The 14621-nt window shown below is 44.4% G+C and overlaps 1 protein-coding gene across 6 annotated transcripts in view; it reads right to left on the minus strand.

Moving 5' to 3' along the window:
- Positions 1 to 14621, minus strand: part of AFF3 (ALF transcription elongation factor 3) — a 321596-nt gene that overhangs the window by 61556 nt on the left and 245419 nt on the right. For 4 of the 6 annotated variants that reach the window (XM_090127339.1, XM_090127326.1, XM_031605217.2 and 1 more), the window contains one exon: positions 13231 to 13271. In XM_090127339.1, the coding sequence (XP_089983465.1) occupies positions 13231 to 13271 (41 nt within the window). The remainder of the gene's footprint in view (positions 1 to 13230; positions 13272 to 14621) is intronic. The other 2 variants (XM_090127334.1, XM_090127329.1) reach the window with 1 other exon arrangement.

Below are 14621 nucleotides of genomic sequence, written 5' to 3' on the forward strand. Positions count from 1 at the left end.
CTGCTTCATCTTTGTAGCTGTTGGATTTACTAGAGAAGTGACTGGTGGCTCCAGGCGGTTATGGGTTCTGCAGTTCCCAGTCCTCTCCAGCTAACCTCCCATTTCAACAGCCGAACGCTGCCGCATGATATCCCTGTGCAGCTCAACTCCGAAGAAACCAAGAGTGCTTTGTGTAGTACATGTAGATGTACTCTAGTACATCTTCTCCACATGGGGCAGCGACAATTCATTTTCTGGATGTTCTCTCGTTTAATCAGAAAGGGTATTCACAGAGATTGCTGCAATGTGGTAAATGACCGGCATATGAATAATTCAAAACAGATCCCCAATTTACTACTGCTCCACGGTGGTACCAGACTTCTGGCCATAAAAAACAACCCTAATAATTTGGGTAGGGCATGTTTGTTCTAATTGTCTGCTCTAACCAACCTGGGAGACCTTATGCAGGTAGAGGAGGACAGCAGTGTACGGTGACCAGTGGGAGAAAGTTGTCACAGCTCTTGCAATGCTAATAAATGGTTAATACTGCGTTTTGTCCAAATGTAAGAAAACGATGAAATGCATTTCACTGAAAATTATGTGGTGTTGGCTCAGTTTAGCTTCCTACACTGAATGCCAAGGCTCTCGCCGGCTTTAACACTGCTCTTTGTCTGCATGGCTAAAGAATATGCATGGGAATTGAGCAAGGCTCCAGGAGCCAGGCAGATATCCTTGAGACACAGCTGAGACATTCCTGGATAATCAGGTAGCAACCTCACCCTTTTCACCAGCATTAAATCACTCATAATTGTTTAGGAAAATACATACATTTTTTCCACAATGCTCAGAAAATACTGACAGTCTGAGATTCAAATTCAGTGGCAGCTGACGAGCAGGCAATGTGGTAATACAGAAAATGGTATAAAAAGACAAGTTGAACCTAAGGTCGCAGTATGTCTCTGTATCAGTTACAGAGGGATAATCTCAGAGGAGTGTTTGGGTTTTGCTGTTTTCTCAAACTGTTCTCTGGGCTTTCACAGCCAACTCTGCAGTTGTTCTCCCCTTCAGTTCAAACAGAGAGAGGTGATGTGCTGCAAATCCCTCCAAGAGGAGAAGAAAGGTGACCCAACAGCTGGAATAGCTCCAAATGAGGTTCTTGTGAGGGCTCCACCTTTCAACCTCCCTATTTCAAAACTGTAGGCTATGGCCTTTGTGTCAGAAGCCTGACGGTCTTCTTTTCTGTGCTCTGCCCCCCCTCCAGCAGTTCTTGGGGGTGTTTGCATGATGCACCAAGAAGTTTCGAACTAGAAAAATGAGCGTGCTGCTTGTCATTAGCACACTGGGAATCTGCCAGGCTTTTATAAAACTGCTCGTTTTCTGAGTCTTAGCTTTTTTCTTTTTTCCTTTTTTATTGAGCAGAAGACAAGCTCTGTCTTATTAGGTGAAAACAATAGAGTGAGAAGTTGGAAATTGCCAGGAAGCCTGGGAAAGACTGACACTCAGCCGAGATTTCATCCCATGTTTTCCTGTTGACCTCACAGGCTCTCAACACAAGAGCACTGAGTACATTAAAGAAAGGCCACAGTCTCATTTGGTCCTGTGAACATTGGCAATATGTTATGAGGACAATATACAAGCTTGAAAGGGAAAAAAACGGAGCAATGTCCTCATGCCCTGGAGGTTTTGTCTGGTGCAATGCTGTTTAACCAGAGCTATGTGAGGTTTTAAATGGCCGTAGGAGATTTATAGTAGGTCATGACCAGATCTCTTTTCAGGGCAAAGTTTGAAAAGTCCATTTGTCTGAAAATTAAAAAAAAAAGAGCCTGGTAATTCTCCAAGGTTTTTCCTCTTCCTTCAGGCAACTATTTTAGCCTGTCCAGAATTCCTAAGCCCTCCCCAAGAGCCCTTTTAATGTGGGAAATATTGTCCTAGTGTCTGCTATCAAAGGAATAATGTTGTCGATACAAATATTTACAAACTCTCTCTAGCTCCACACGGTCAGCGTCAAGATATTAAGTTTTAGAAGAAGGGACATGATGACCTTAAAAGAAACAGCTTCAGGAGATCAGTATTTGTGGGCATTATTAGCAGGGATGAATGATGGATTTTGTAGGGAACTTTAGGGAGAAGACCCAAGAGGCAGGCAGAAACATGACATGGATTTTGGGGGCAGGTGGCCAAGGGGTGTTGGTTGCTGTTCCCTCACTGCCACCTGGTCAGTCTGTGTCCCACCACATGCTGACAAGAGGCTTACACTGGTGTCTGTGGTGCCACAAAACCAGACAACTTGTCCTGACCTTCACTGTGGCCTTTTTTTCCCATGTGGTTGGAAGGCAGGCCAACCCCTCCAGCAATGGGGGCTGTATCAGCCTTTTGGCAGTAGGTGGTGACCTGGGAAAGGCTCCAGGTGTCCTGGTGGGGTTTGAATAGTTTTGAGGAGCAGGGAAAGGGCAGATTTGGCAGGAAAGTTGCCATGAGTAATGGCCAGAGAGCCAGCAAGGGAGGCTCAGGAAACTGGCAGAGGGGATTTGGAAGGCCCAGTTGGTGTCATCCTGAAAAGAAGGGGGGGCAAAGGGGGGTGATGAGGTGATGACTGTGATAGAGGGTCTGTGTCTGTTTTATCTCATTCCACTCTAAACAGGTTGTGGAAAGGAAGATAAAGGAAGATGTGACCTCCCACAGGGCTGCTGGGAGCCAGGCACTGCCATGAGCACCATCAGCAGTCACCACCTACCTGGATATGAACCAGCACAGACCTCCCCGGGCACCTACAGCATGAGCTAAAGCCAGAGCCAGTGCAGATACTCACAAAAGCAAATTAAAGTGTCTTAAAGGATCATTACGAAGCAAGAGATTTACTTGGCAGGTCTCTGTGACTTCTGGGGTGATTTTTATCTGTTGTGTAAATCAGAATCGTGGGATTCTTTAACCCTGTTTCCCTGGTTTTTTTTTGTTTTTTTTTTTTTTAATTTTTGATTGTTTGTTCATTTAGAGCAGTTATGCTTGATTGTGCCAGTAAATAATAAGTAAGTGCTATTTGTGAATTATTTGGGTGCTGGATTTGCACAGAGAAAGACTTACTCTCTTCTGTGCAAATGTGTGTGAGAAGGAGACACGCAAGCATGAAGACTTAAGGGTGAAGAAGACCTTTAAAATCTTTATAGCAAAAGGTACACTGGTATGAAAAGTAAATTTCATTAGGCATAAAATACCTAGCTTTAAAATAAATAATTTTCCATTTTTGCTAAAATGCCAGAAGATTGCAGGCTATGTTAGAGAATAAAATGTGTCTCATTTAAATCATACCCCTTGGAAAAAATGTCTAATTTAATTTAAGTAATTTCTATTTATTTCTGCCTTTTAAAATTATATCATTTTCAGGTTATAAAAGTGTAATATCTGAACATGGACTCTTTACACCTAGTTTCAAGCCAGACCCAATTTTTCATCTAAGTTAAAAACACAGGAGAGCACAAAGTCATCATACTATCTGGCCCTTCTCTGACTGCAGAAAGGGCAGCCTACTATAAATAGTGTCTTTGAGAGAAGGAAGGTCTTCCATTTTGAGGATGATTTTGAAACTTCACACTATTCCAGGATGGAACCAAGCCCTCCAGTTCTGAATTTTCCCATGAAACAGAGCCCCAGAGAAAGCAGTAGTAATGAAAAATAAAGCAGAAAGTGCTCTGATCATTTACGAAGAAAATGTCGCCGAGCAGACCACCTGGAAATGCTGACTGAGAGAGAAACCTTGCAAATTTGGAGCCATTTCAGCTTTCTGGGTTTTGGTTTCCATCAAAAGAGTGCCAGTGGCTGAGGAGTCCACATGCCTTCCCTGCAGCCCTGCTGGTTTGGCTGCCTCATGGACAGTCAGGATGAGTTGAACTGCAGTTGTAACCAGATCCTGAAGCCTGCATGTATGTGAGCTTTGTGAAAGAACCTGCTTAGGCACTTTTGGAAGTGCCCACACGCAGCAATGTGCTTTTCAAAAGCTGGTGTCAGGTCCTCAGCGGGTGAAAATTGAGTTAACAGTCCTGAAATCAGTGGAGATATTTTGATTTGTACCAGCGAAAACCTGGTCACCGAAGCCTAAAACAGAGTTCAAAGTGTGGAGTTTTGTGTAAGAATCATGGTTAGTGTGCTCCTAACTGAGCCACTGATGAGCCACAAAGAGAATTACTATGGGATTCAGAACGTTAAAAACAATTATGTGATTTAAGCTTTCATTTCATGCAGAACAATCTCTCAATCAAACTAAACCAGGAACTTGTCATTTTTCTCTTTACTTTTCTCATCGACCATGAAAAAAAAATGCTCCCTGCTGCCTCAAACTACTTGAGTAAACCCAAGTCTGCATGCAAACCCAATTTGTCAATGTTGGCTGAAAAGCATATAAACATACCTCCTCCTCTTCTGATGACTGCATGAAAGACTTTTCATATGCACAGAAGAAGTATTCCTCTATAACCAGCTCAAGCCCTACAGCTTCTTGTGACATTCCTTACCCACCAAAAGCTCGTAACAATTTGAATTTGGCTGTGTCAGGAATGTGGGATCAAGTCCCTCCTTTGGAAGCTCTGCTGGGCATAGAGCTTGAAAGTGGCTGTGCAAAGAAAGAAAGATGTTTTTAGAAGAAGAAATGAATTCCTCGGATGGGAAGAGACTTTTGCATGATATTGGGATTAAGATCTATGGGTGTCTGTAAGTGGCAGATGTTGCAAGGGGAATCTGGTGGTCCTCGAGACATATATGTTATTTTTTTTGACAAAAGTCCTGGATGTCCATGAGATCACCCAGTTTGTACTTATTCTGATAAGGTAGACACACCCTGTAAGACCTGTGACCCAGACCCCTCACCAGTATGCTTTACAGGTATGCTCCAGGATCCTTCTTGTAGTGAGGGGCCCAAAACTGAACACAGTACTCACCAAGGCTGAGTACAGAGGGGTGACCACTTCTCCGCTCCTGCTGGCTGCCCTATTTTTGATACAAGCCAGGATGCCATTGGCCTTCTTGGCCACCTGGGCACACTCCTGGCTCATGTTTAGCCTAGAATCAGCCAACACCCTCAGGTCCATTTCTTCCACACAGTCTTCCAACCACTCTGCCCCAAGCCTATAGCATTGCCTGGGGTTGTTGTGGCCAAAATACAGGACCCAGCACTTGGTCCTGTTGAACTTCATCCCATTGGCCTTAGCCCTGTGATACAGCCTGTCCAGATAACTTTGTAGGGCCTTCCTAACCCCAGGCAGATCAGTACTTTTTCCCAGCTTGGTGTCATCTGCAAACTTACTGAGAGCGCACTCAATGCTCACATCCAGGTCATCAATAAAGAACAGGACAGGCCCGAATACCAAATCCTGGGGAACACCACTCATGACTGGTGACCAGCTGGATTTAACTCCATTCACCACCTCTCTCTGGACCTTTAGCCAGTTCTTTTCCCAGCAAAGAGTGTACCTGTCTAAGCTATGGGCTGCCATCTTCTCCAGAATACTTTAGGAGACAGTGTTGAAGGCTTTGCTGAAGTCTAGGTAGACTACATCAACAGCCTTTTCTCTCATCCACCAGGCGGGTCACTTGATCACGGAAGGAGATCAGGTAGGTCTAGCAGGACCTGCCTGCTGACTGGGCCTGAACACCAGCCATCAAGGCAGCATCAAGGCAATCCCAAATCTTCAGCTGTTGATTTCGTAAGATATAGGAAAAAACAACCAGAGTGAGCATGTCATCTACAGAATTAGTGGGGCTGATGTCAGAAAGCCCTGTTGGGCTGAGCAATTAGGGCTTGAAGGGGCCATCCCCTTCTGTCTGCTGCAGGAATAGTTTGCTCACTGGCAGGAAACTCAATGTTCTCATTGCTGCAGTCGCTCTGGAGAATTTCTGAGTTCTGGATAGAACATGTCCACAGACACAGACGCAAAAAGGTAAAAGCCTCAAGCTAACATCATGTAACTGGGCCAGGCTTAGGTGCTGCTGCTCGCTATGAATTTTCAGCATTTCTTAAAATAAGGTGGTAATGGAAGTGTGGTGATTTGTGGGAACAGCATGATCCCCGGTTTCCTGCTATTAGTGCTGTGTAAACCTGAGCTCTTTTTCTTCAGACTGCCAGGAAATAGATACAAAAGTATTTATAAGATTTCACTTTTGCAGCATAGCACTAAAAATAGAGCAATACATCATTCATAGTACAGGTCTCTCTATTCTCTTATCCCACTGCTGAAGAAAGAAAGGCATAATGTTATCAACTAACTGCCCTCCTTAAGTCTTCCAATAAAGCAAGTCTGAGCTACTGGTGTTACTATCAAGGTTAAAATCCCCCTTGTTTTACAACATGTTCCTCGCCTACAGGCACTGTCATCGCCCAAAGGGAGCATAATGTTCAAGTCTCATTGAAATATCAGTAAGTAATATCAATAACAAAGAAAACACAGAATACATTAACAAATTCACTGCCCATAGCTATGTACCCATGATATATGGGAATGGTGTTCAGAGCATCGGTTCAACAATAATTTAAGACAGTGCTCCTTTGACCCATGCTGATGAAGATGGACAGATGGGCTACAGAAGATTATGCCTCCAAGGGTCATAAAAATGTAGAAGGTTCCCAACTGCAAACTGATTTTTCAAAGACAATTACCTGCATGATTTAACCAGACGACCATTTATGCCTTCCAGGTTTCATATCGTTACTGTTTGTTTCCTCTTGGATTTTTGCTATTTTTCCTTTACTCACCTTTTATTTATTTTTTTTCTTTTTTCCTCGGATACGCATATTAAAGGCAAAAAAAAAAAAAAAAAAGCAACAAAAAAACACTCTCACACTTCTTGCCCTATGTGATTTATTCCCAAGAAATTAAATTACATTTTTATAAGCCTGTGTTACTGCAAATGATAGCTGAAGATTTGCTGAAAAAATTAATTCCTGATCTGTTGCCGTGAAGAGTCCTTGCTAGCACTGCACTGACTCTGTCTTTCAAAACCAGATGGAAGCAGTCCAACGGTATGATTAACTTCTTAGTCCCTGCAATTTCCTATTGCTCTGCTTGCCCTAGATTTCAGGATTGACCTCCTGCTTCACTGCAAAATGCACAGTTGCTCAGCTTGATAAATCACACGAATACTTTTTTGATCACAGTTATCTACTATTTACTACATACCCAGTGAGGTTAATCATATGCTGAGGCACTTCATATGCTGCACACATATACACTCTTCTTCCCAATAGCACTTTGCATATTTTTCATGCTGCCAGCCAGCAGTGGGACCTGTTTTCCCCTTACCAATATGCAAAAGGCCCCAGACATGCACCTTGTCTCTTTTTTACTTCGTGTTAATTCTGTAATTATCCACACATAGATTCTAGTAAGCCGAAGAAAATACATGAGAAACTACTAGTCAGAACTTTCTTTTAGCAGACAGATATCTTCCAAAATGCTGATGTTTCTCCCTCGAATATCTTTGAGAAGCTATTGGGAGTGCATGTGGCTGCTCATGGGGAACCAGGAAATGTTGACTGTCATGACAACAAGCTGCTGCCACTTCCTTGAAGAAAAAACACATCTCAACTTTTCTTTTTCTTTCTCTAAACGCCAAAAGAATCACAATATTTAATATAGCTAGCTAGGGCTCAATGTTGCTAAAATTCTCTGGGACAGCTCTGCTGTACCTTCTCACACAGCTTTGCAATGCATCCAAATTGCATCTCCATAGCCATTGTAGAACAAATCCAAAGAAACACCAGCAATAATCGAGGTATGAGAAAGCATCCAATAGCAAACAGATGAGTACTATAGATCTTGTTTCCAAGTTAAATAACTGGGAATTCTACAGGTATCCTTTGTCATTCCAAGCCTTCCACAGGCTCTTTTTTGAAAGCCCCTTTTCACCAATTCAGCAGCCTCCAGTAGTGGAAATCTTATATGCAATACATAGCACTACTCTTACTCCTTCAAGCTCTCTACGTAGGAGGGCTGAGAAACTCCAGATCTTTTCTGCCACAAGCTGCAGCAGCCATCACCCTTGCTATGCTGTACTGAATGGGAGGGCTACACCTGTGGGACACCAGCATTTTCAATCAGACGAGCTTTCAAGTAAGGGATTAATGGTAAATCCATATCCCTTGTCAGAGACACTCTCTATTTTTCCTTGCAAAGATAATCCTGAAGGTATAAGCAGTGTACTAGCTCTGCTGGAGCTGTGTATCTGTTACTATAGCAAGGAGCACTGAGTGTACACACTCCCCTCCAGACAGTCTTTGCATCCTGTAGACTCCATTTTCTCAGTTTTTTTCATTCTCTGCTGGGACCCAGAGCAGCTGTCCTGAGCCAGAGCTTCCCTGTGGCTGTCACTGATCAGACAGTGCTGTCACATCAAAGCTTGCAGGCTATCCAGCAAGCTGAGTCACTTGCTGATAAGCTGACCACATTGCCTCTTGTGTGGAAGGTTAGCTCACCAAGAAAAGCGATGCTATCACAGAATCAGAGAATCAGAGTGGCTTGAATTGGAAGGGACTTCAAGGATCATCAAGTTCCAACCCCCTGCCAGAGGCAGGGTTGCCAACCTCTACATCAAGGACCAGATCAGATTGCCCAGAGTCTCATCCCACCTGACCTTGATCACCTCCAGGGATGGGGCATCCACACCTCTCCAAGCAACCTCCTCCAGCACTGCACCACACTCTCAGTGAAAAACTTCTCCTAGTCATCTACTCTAAATCTTTCCACCTCTTAGTTTAAAACCATTCTCCCTTGTCCTATTACTATCTACTTTTGTAAAAAGTTTATTTCCCTCCTGTTTATTATCTCTCTTTAAACACTAGAGGGCCATAATGAGGTCTCCTCGCATACTTATCTTCTCTAAACAAGACCAGCTCCTTCAACCTATCTTCATAGGAGAGGTGGTCCAGCCCTTGGATCATATTTGTGGCCCTCCTCTGGATCCCCTCCAAATGCTTCATTTCTCTCCAGTGTAGAGGATCCCAGTCTTGGATGCAGTCCTCAAGATGGGGCCTCATGAGGGCAGAGAAGAAAAGGACAATCACCTCCCTCACTCTGCTGGCCACCCCTCTTCTGATGCAGCCCATGATACAGTTGGCTTTCTGGGCTGCAAATGCACACTGTTGGCTCATGCTCAGTTTTTCATCTACCAGGATGCCTCAGTCCTTCTCAGCAGTGCTACTCTCAAGGAATTCTCCCAGTCTGTATACATGTCTGGAATAACCCCAATCCAAGTGCAAAACCCTGAATTTTGCTTTGCTGAGCCTCATTAGGTTCACAGGAGCCCTCCTTTCAAGTTTATCAAGGTCCCTCTGGATGGCATCCCTTCCTTCTGCCGTATCAACTGCATCATTCAGCTTGGTGTCATCAGCAAACCTGTGGAGAGTGCACTTGATCCCATCATCTATATCACTGATGAAGATGCTAAAGAGTTCCCAAGACAGACTCCTGGGGCACACTGCTCGTTACCAGCCTTCACCTGGACATAAAGCCATTGACCACAACACCTGAAAGTCAGTTCAGCATCACTTTGCTCCCAAACTATCTCTCCACCTGCAGATGTGTGGCTCCACTGCTTCTCATGATTGGCTGCTCATTTCCCCACACCCATCCTGGAACTTGTAGGTCAGACCAATGGTTGGACTTGGTGTTAGGGGAGGTTCAGGTTGGATATTAGGAGAAATGGCTTCTCAGAAAGAGTGGAGAGGCACTGGCACAGACTGCCCATGGATGTGGTGGAGTCATCGTCCCTGGACAAGTTAAGGAAAGGACAGATGTAGTACTTAGGGACATGGTTTAGTGGGCAGTACTGGTGGTAGATGGATGGTTTGACTAAATGATTTTAAGGATCTTTTCTAACCTTTATGATTCTATGATTCTATGATCTTGGAAGTTTTTTTCAACCCAAATGATTCTACGAGGACCTCGAGTACAGCTGGTCATAATAGTAATCCATAACAGTAAACCAGCACATACTGTACATCCTGCATCCTAACTGTGACCAAATATGGATAGAGAAGACATGGCTACCTGGAAATGTGAAGTATTATCCCTTCCACCAAACACAAAAGCAGACCAAAGATCAGACAGACCGTGGAGCTCACCAAACTCCCTGAATGGAGCTTGTTTGCTCTACAAAACTGATGTTAGTGTTGAGATGCCTTGTCTATCAGCAGCCCAAGGTGGTAAGTCAGAAAGATTTATTAGCAGCCTGTACTTAGCAGTTCAGGCGTGGGTGAAACAAATATATTAACCAGGTGCTGAGTGTCAGCCAGTGAGCTGGGCTCCTTGCAGGCTTTATCCACAGGACGGGAAGCTGGCTAGCATGGCCACATGGCTCAGTCCACTCTTTGCCAGACCAGCTCTGTCTAGCAGAGCTAGTGGGGTCTGTCTGATCCTCCACAGTAAGGAAACAAAGAGGATAATAGGTTGGGACTGTGAATTAGGCATCTCTCATAAGTACCACCCAAGCACTGCAGGGAATGAGACAGCTTGTCCCTATTACAGCGAGAGAGGAAATTCAGCATTGGCACGAGGCTTTCCTCCAAGCATTCAAAACCCTCAGGCAGACCCACTTGGCCCACACTGCAGCACGGAGAAATAAAAGCAGCTAGGGAATAGGAGTGCCCTAGGACCACTGTAAATCTTTACTTCATGGAAAATCTTATCTTGAACATGAATATGAGCTGCAAGTAAATTTAATGTGTGGATTAAGTGCGGTCTCCCTCATGGTGGGCTTTTCAGCCAAAAAAGAACAAAAGAACAATAATGAGTGTTGTGCTTGAGTATGATTACAAACATCTGTAATTTACAGCTGGACATTCCCCATTGCAAATGTGTCCAGTGAGCAAGTGCTTCTGGGTTAGCGGAACAGACTGCACAAAATTAGCTGTTAACTTCAGTCCTGAGGTCAGAGTTCCAGGACCATGGGAGTCAATAATAAAATCTATTTAGCTCAGTGGGATTAAGCAGGTTTAAGACCTGGCTTAACCACACCGCTCACTGTTAAATAATAACAGATCACAACAAATACTTCAGGTACAGACATTTTTCTTAATTTAAAAGCTATTTGGGCAATGGATACGAGAGTCAAACAGCTGAAGACTGGCAGTGTATCGTTAAAGTATATGAGTTAGATTTTTGTTCTTCTCTGTCCCAGAAATGGAGCAATCTTTGTAGTTAGAACACTTTATCAAAGAGCATAATAAAATTAAAACCAAGCTGTGCTGTATAAACACTGAGGGTTTTTCACGAGAGAATGCAAAGCTAATGGGGCCTGTGCATCTTTCCTGACAAAACAGTCAGTGCATGTGCAGAGCAACCTGTCTTCTGGAAGCAGAAAAGCTGTTTCAGTCAGGCTTCTGGGTCACTAATCTTTGTGTTTGCACATAAATCTGCTGGGGGTTACTGTGGCAGGCTGAAAACAAGACCGAGTGCAACACACTGAAGAAATCAATGGCCATAGGTTTAAAAACTCTTTCTTTTTTTTTTTTTTTTTTTTTTTTTTGCCTCTTTCAGTTTAGCTAGCTGTTACCTTTTTAACAGAAGTCGAAAGCAAAAGCATAAATAAGTGCAGTGGAGAATAGTTTTTTGAAAAGAATGATGGCTGAAATTGCAGAGAGCTTGGATTCACCAACCACCTCCTCTGGTGCTGGGATGTGCTGGTGCTCCTTGCTGCTGCTGGAACACGAGTTCTGAGCAGCCATATCACCCATGCTTCAGCCAAGGCCAAAGGGCTACTTTTGGCCCACTGCTCACACCTCAGAGAGGTAACACCTCTTCCTAAGGGAGACAGTGCAAGACCTGGGCGACGCTAACAGCTCCCAGGGGCAGCTCTGTAGGAATGTTCCTCATTTAGCACAGGGGAAGGGTGCTTAGAAGCCCCCCACAATCACAGAGAGGTCCCCACCATGTCAAAAGCTCTTTGCGTGGTGGCCAAGCTTCCACTCCACCATCGTCCTTGATACTGCCATGACTCTTCTTTCCCTTTGAGTTTGTCCCTTCTACAGCCAATACTCATATGCCCTACAACCAACCCACCGATTTCACCCACATCCCATATGTTTCACCCTGGCATTTTTTTCCTTAAGGGGGGCGGAAAAACCCTCTAAACAAAACAGTGTTTGTAAACTGTGCGGGTGGTGGTGGGGTGTCGATAATTTTGGCAGTCTTAGCCTCAGAGCAGAGAGAAATGTTATTCATCCGTGCACAAGATATAATTCAGCCTAAGTGACAGGCTCTGCTCTAGAGAAATCCCGGCCCGGGCTGGCTTCAAGAGTCAATTACTGCTTATTCCCAGGGAGGCGGGGGCAGGGGGCCAGGCGGGTGGAGGGGGCTGCCAGCAAGGCAGGGGGAAATTTACTCTGTGTCAGCCTGCGTGACACAGTGCCTCATTTGTGGATAAATGTAAATCTGCTGGTTCTTTTTCACAGGCACTAAAACGTACGGTCTCTCTCCCTCCCCCCGTTCCCAAAACTGGAAAAGAAATTAGGACCGTCTTAGAAAGCTACCTTATATTTCAATCAATCCTCTTTCATAAAAGTCATTTAAGGTAAATACCTGTGCAGACTTACGGCCCAACTATAACATTTACTGTGGCCCAAATCCCGAATTCCTCGCTCGGCCACTTTCTCATTGAAGTTGATGGAAATTCACTTGCAAAAGAGCTGAGTAAAAGCCGAATGCTGGCTGAGGATTTGGTCCCTTGCCTATCTGCCTGAAGCACTGCTGCAGCTCCAGAAGTGAAAAAAAAAAAGAATTAAATTCCTCTAAAATACCCATCCCTCAAAACTTACGGGGTGAAAAAAAGGCATTGTTTTTGTGCATGAAATGTATGGAGAATCTCATCGCAGGAAGAGCAATTCCCAGGGAAAGAATTTGGAAAAAGTCAAAAGAGAACATCTCAAAATAAATGAAGTACTTATTGCTGAAAAATGAGCTTAGATATATCTCAGGAAACTCTAAAGCTGAGAATTTACTGCATCATTCATGCCTTCCGCAGTAAGTTCCTTATCTCTCGTTTGGTATCACAACAAGGGATTCTGCATACTCTGTATGAAATACAACAAGACTGCGATTTTTGCAGTAATAAACTCTACACATGCATGACAAATCCAAGCATGCAAAATGTTTAACATCCCAGTTCGCAGATACTTTGGGGACAAAATCCGATTATGAGTTATATGCCACAATAAATAGGGCTCAACGTTTCATAAAGCAATTTATAGTTCATAAAAATGACAAAATGTACCTGTCAGACAGAACGCGGAGAGCAGATCTCTGTGCTGCCTGCTGGAAGAAAGGGCAGAGATGTTTATTTTATATTCTGACTTTAAAATTACGAGCACAATCAACACTTTAAAAAATGCGTTACACACATTTTTGTCACGTGTCCAAATTTTAAAGTACTACCAAAGTAACAGAAACTCTACAGCAAAATGGACATTCCAGCCTGGTCAATGTAAGAGCACTTTGTTAAGCGTGCCATAAACCAGGGGGCTGTCAGAGCACGGTGCAGTATTTGAGGTCTGAACTGCTCTATTTAGATGTTTTCTGCAGGTCTCTGAGAGAGAACTCTGCAGGGCTCAGCTCTCCTCCTTCCCCTCTCCCCGCTCTGCGCTCCCACTCCCTCTCCTTTACCATCAGTCTCCTCCCATTCTTCCACAGAAACAAACATCACATATTTGGTTCCTTGTGCGACGAAGCCCGTAGCTATAATTACAGATTTAGCGAAGCCTGCCAGGGCTGCTGCAGACTTTTCCAGAGCGCTGCCATGTCAATCTGCTGGCAACCCTTGGCTATGCAGCGCAGGATTGACCTGTTGCTGGTTTGCTCCTCGGCTTTTGCCTAGCACAACTCTTTGGATGGGGTGGGGAAGCATGGTGCTTGTTCTTGTGTTAGCCAGCAGTCCTGGGAATAGAATCATAGCCTCTCAAGTTTAATAGGACTCCCAAGCCTATCCCCGAGCTGGTTTGCCACTTTATTATTATTATTCTTTCCCCTCCTTGAATCACTTCAAGCAGGGTGATTCATGGCTTCGGTACAGTAATTAGCTGCTAAGCAAAGATGAAATCCATAATGTTCTGAAAATCTGCTTTAAAGCCCCAGTTCTGCTTGCGGCTGCCCTCCCCTCTTGTCCTCATCTGAGCTGTGTCCCACCTGGCAAAGAAAGGACACAAAGCCACATGGCACGGATAAGAGAGGGAATTGAACGTACATTTTCGCTTTGCAGCCACCAGCAAGTATGTTTTGCAACCAGTCCCTCTGGCTTCTTAAGATAGGGGAGGCTGCATCCCCAGCCCTGAATGCACAAATTGGCATTCTGGTCAGAACTGGAAAGCATGAATGTAGGTAGGTTAGATGTTAGGAGGAAATTCTACATTCAGAGGGTGGTGAGGCGCTGGCACAGCTGCCCAGAGAAGCTGTGGTGCCCCATCCCTGGAGATGCTCAGGGCTAGGTTGGATCAGGCCCTGGGCAGCCTGAGCTGGTGGCTATCAGGAGATGAAGACTATGCCGGTAGAATGGCTCACAAGTGGGTTCTCCTTTAACTTCACCATTCAACAGAGAGCCCATGGGAAGGGCTGGATAGGTTCCACCAGCTCAGTGGGAAGGTGCCCATGGCACACACCTGCTGACTTCAG

The sequence above is a fragment of the Phasianus colchicus genome, chromosome 1 (assembly GCF_987193195.1).
Source record: "Phasianus colchicus chromosome 1, bPhaCol1.hap1.1, whole genome shotgun sequence".
Taxonomy (NCBI): domain Eukaryota; kingdom Metazoa; phylum Chordata; class Aves; order Galliformes; family Phasianidae; genus Phasianus; species Phasianus colchicus.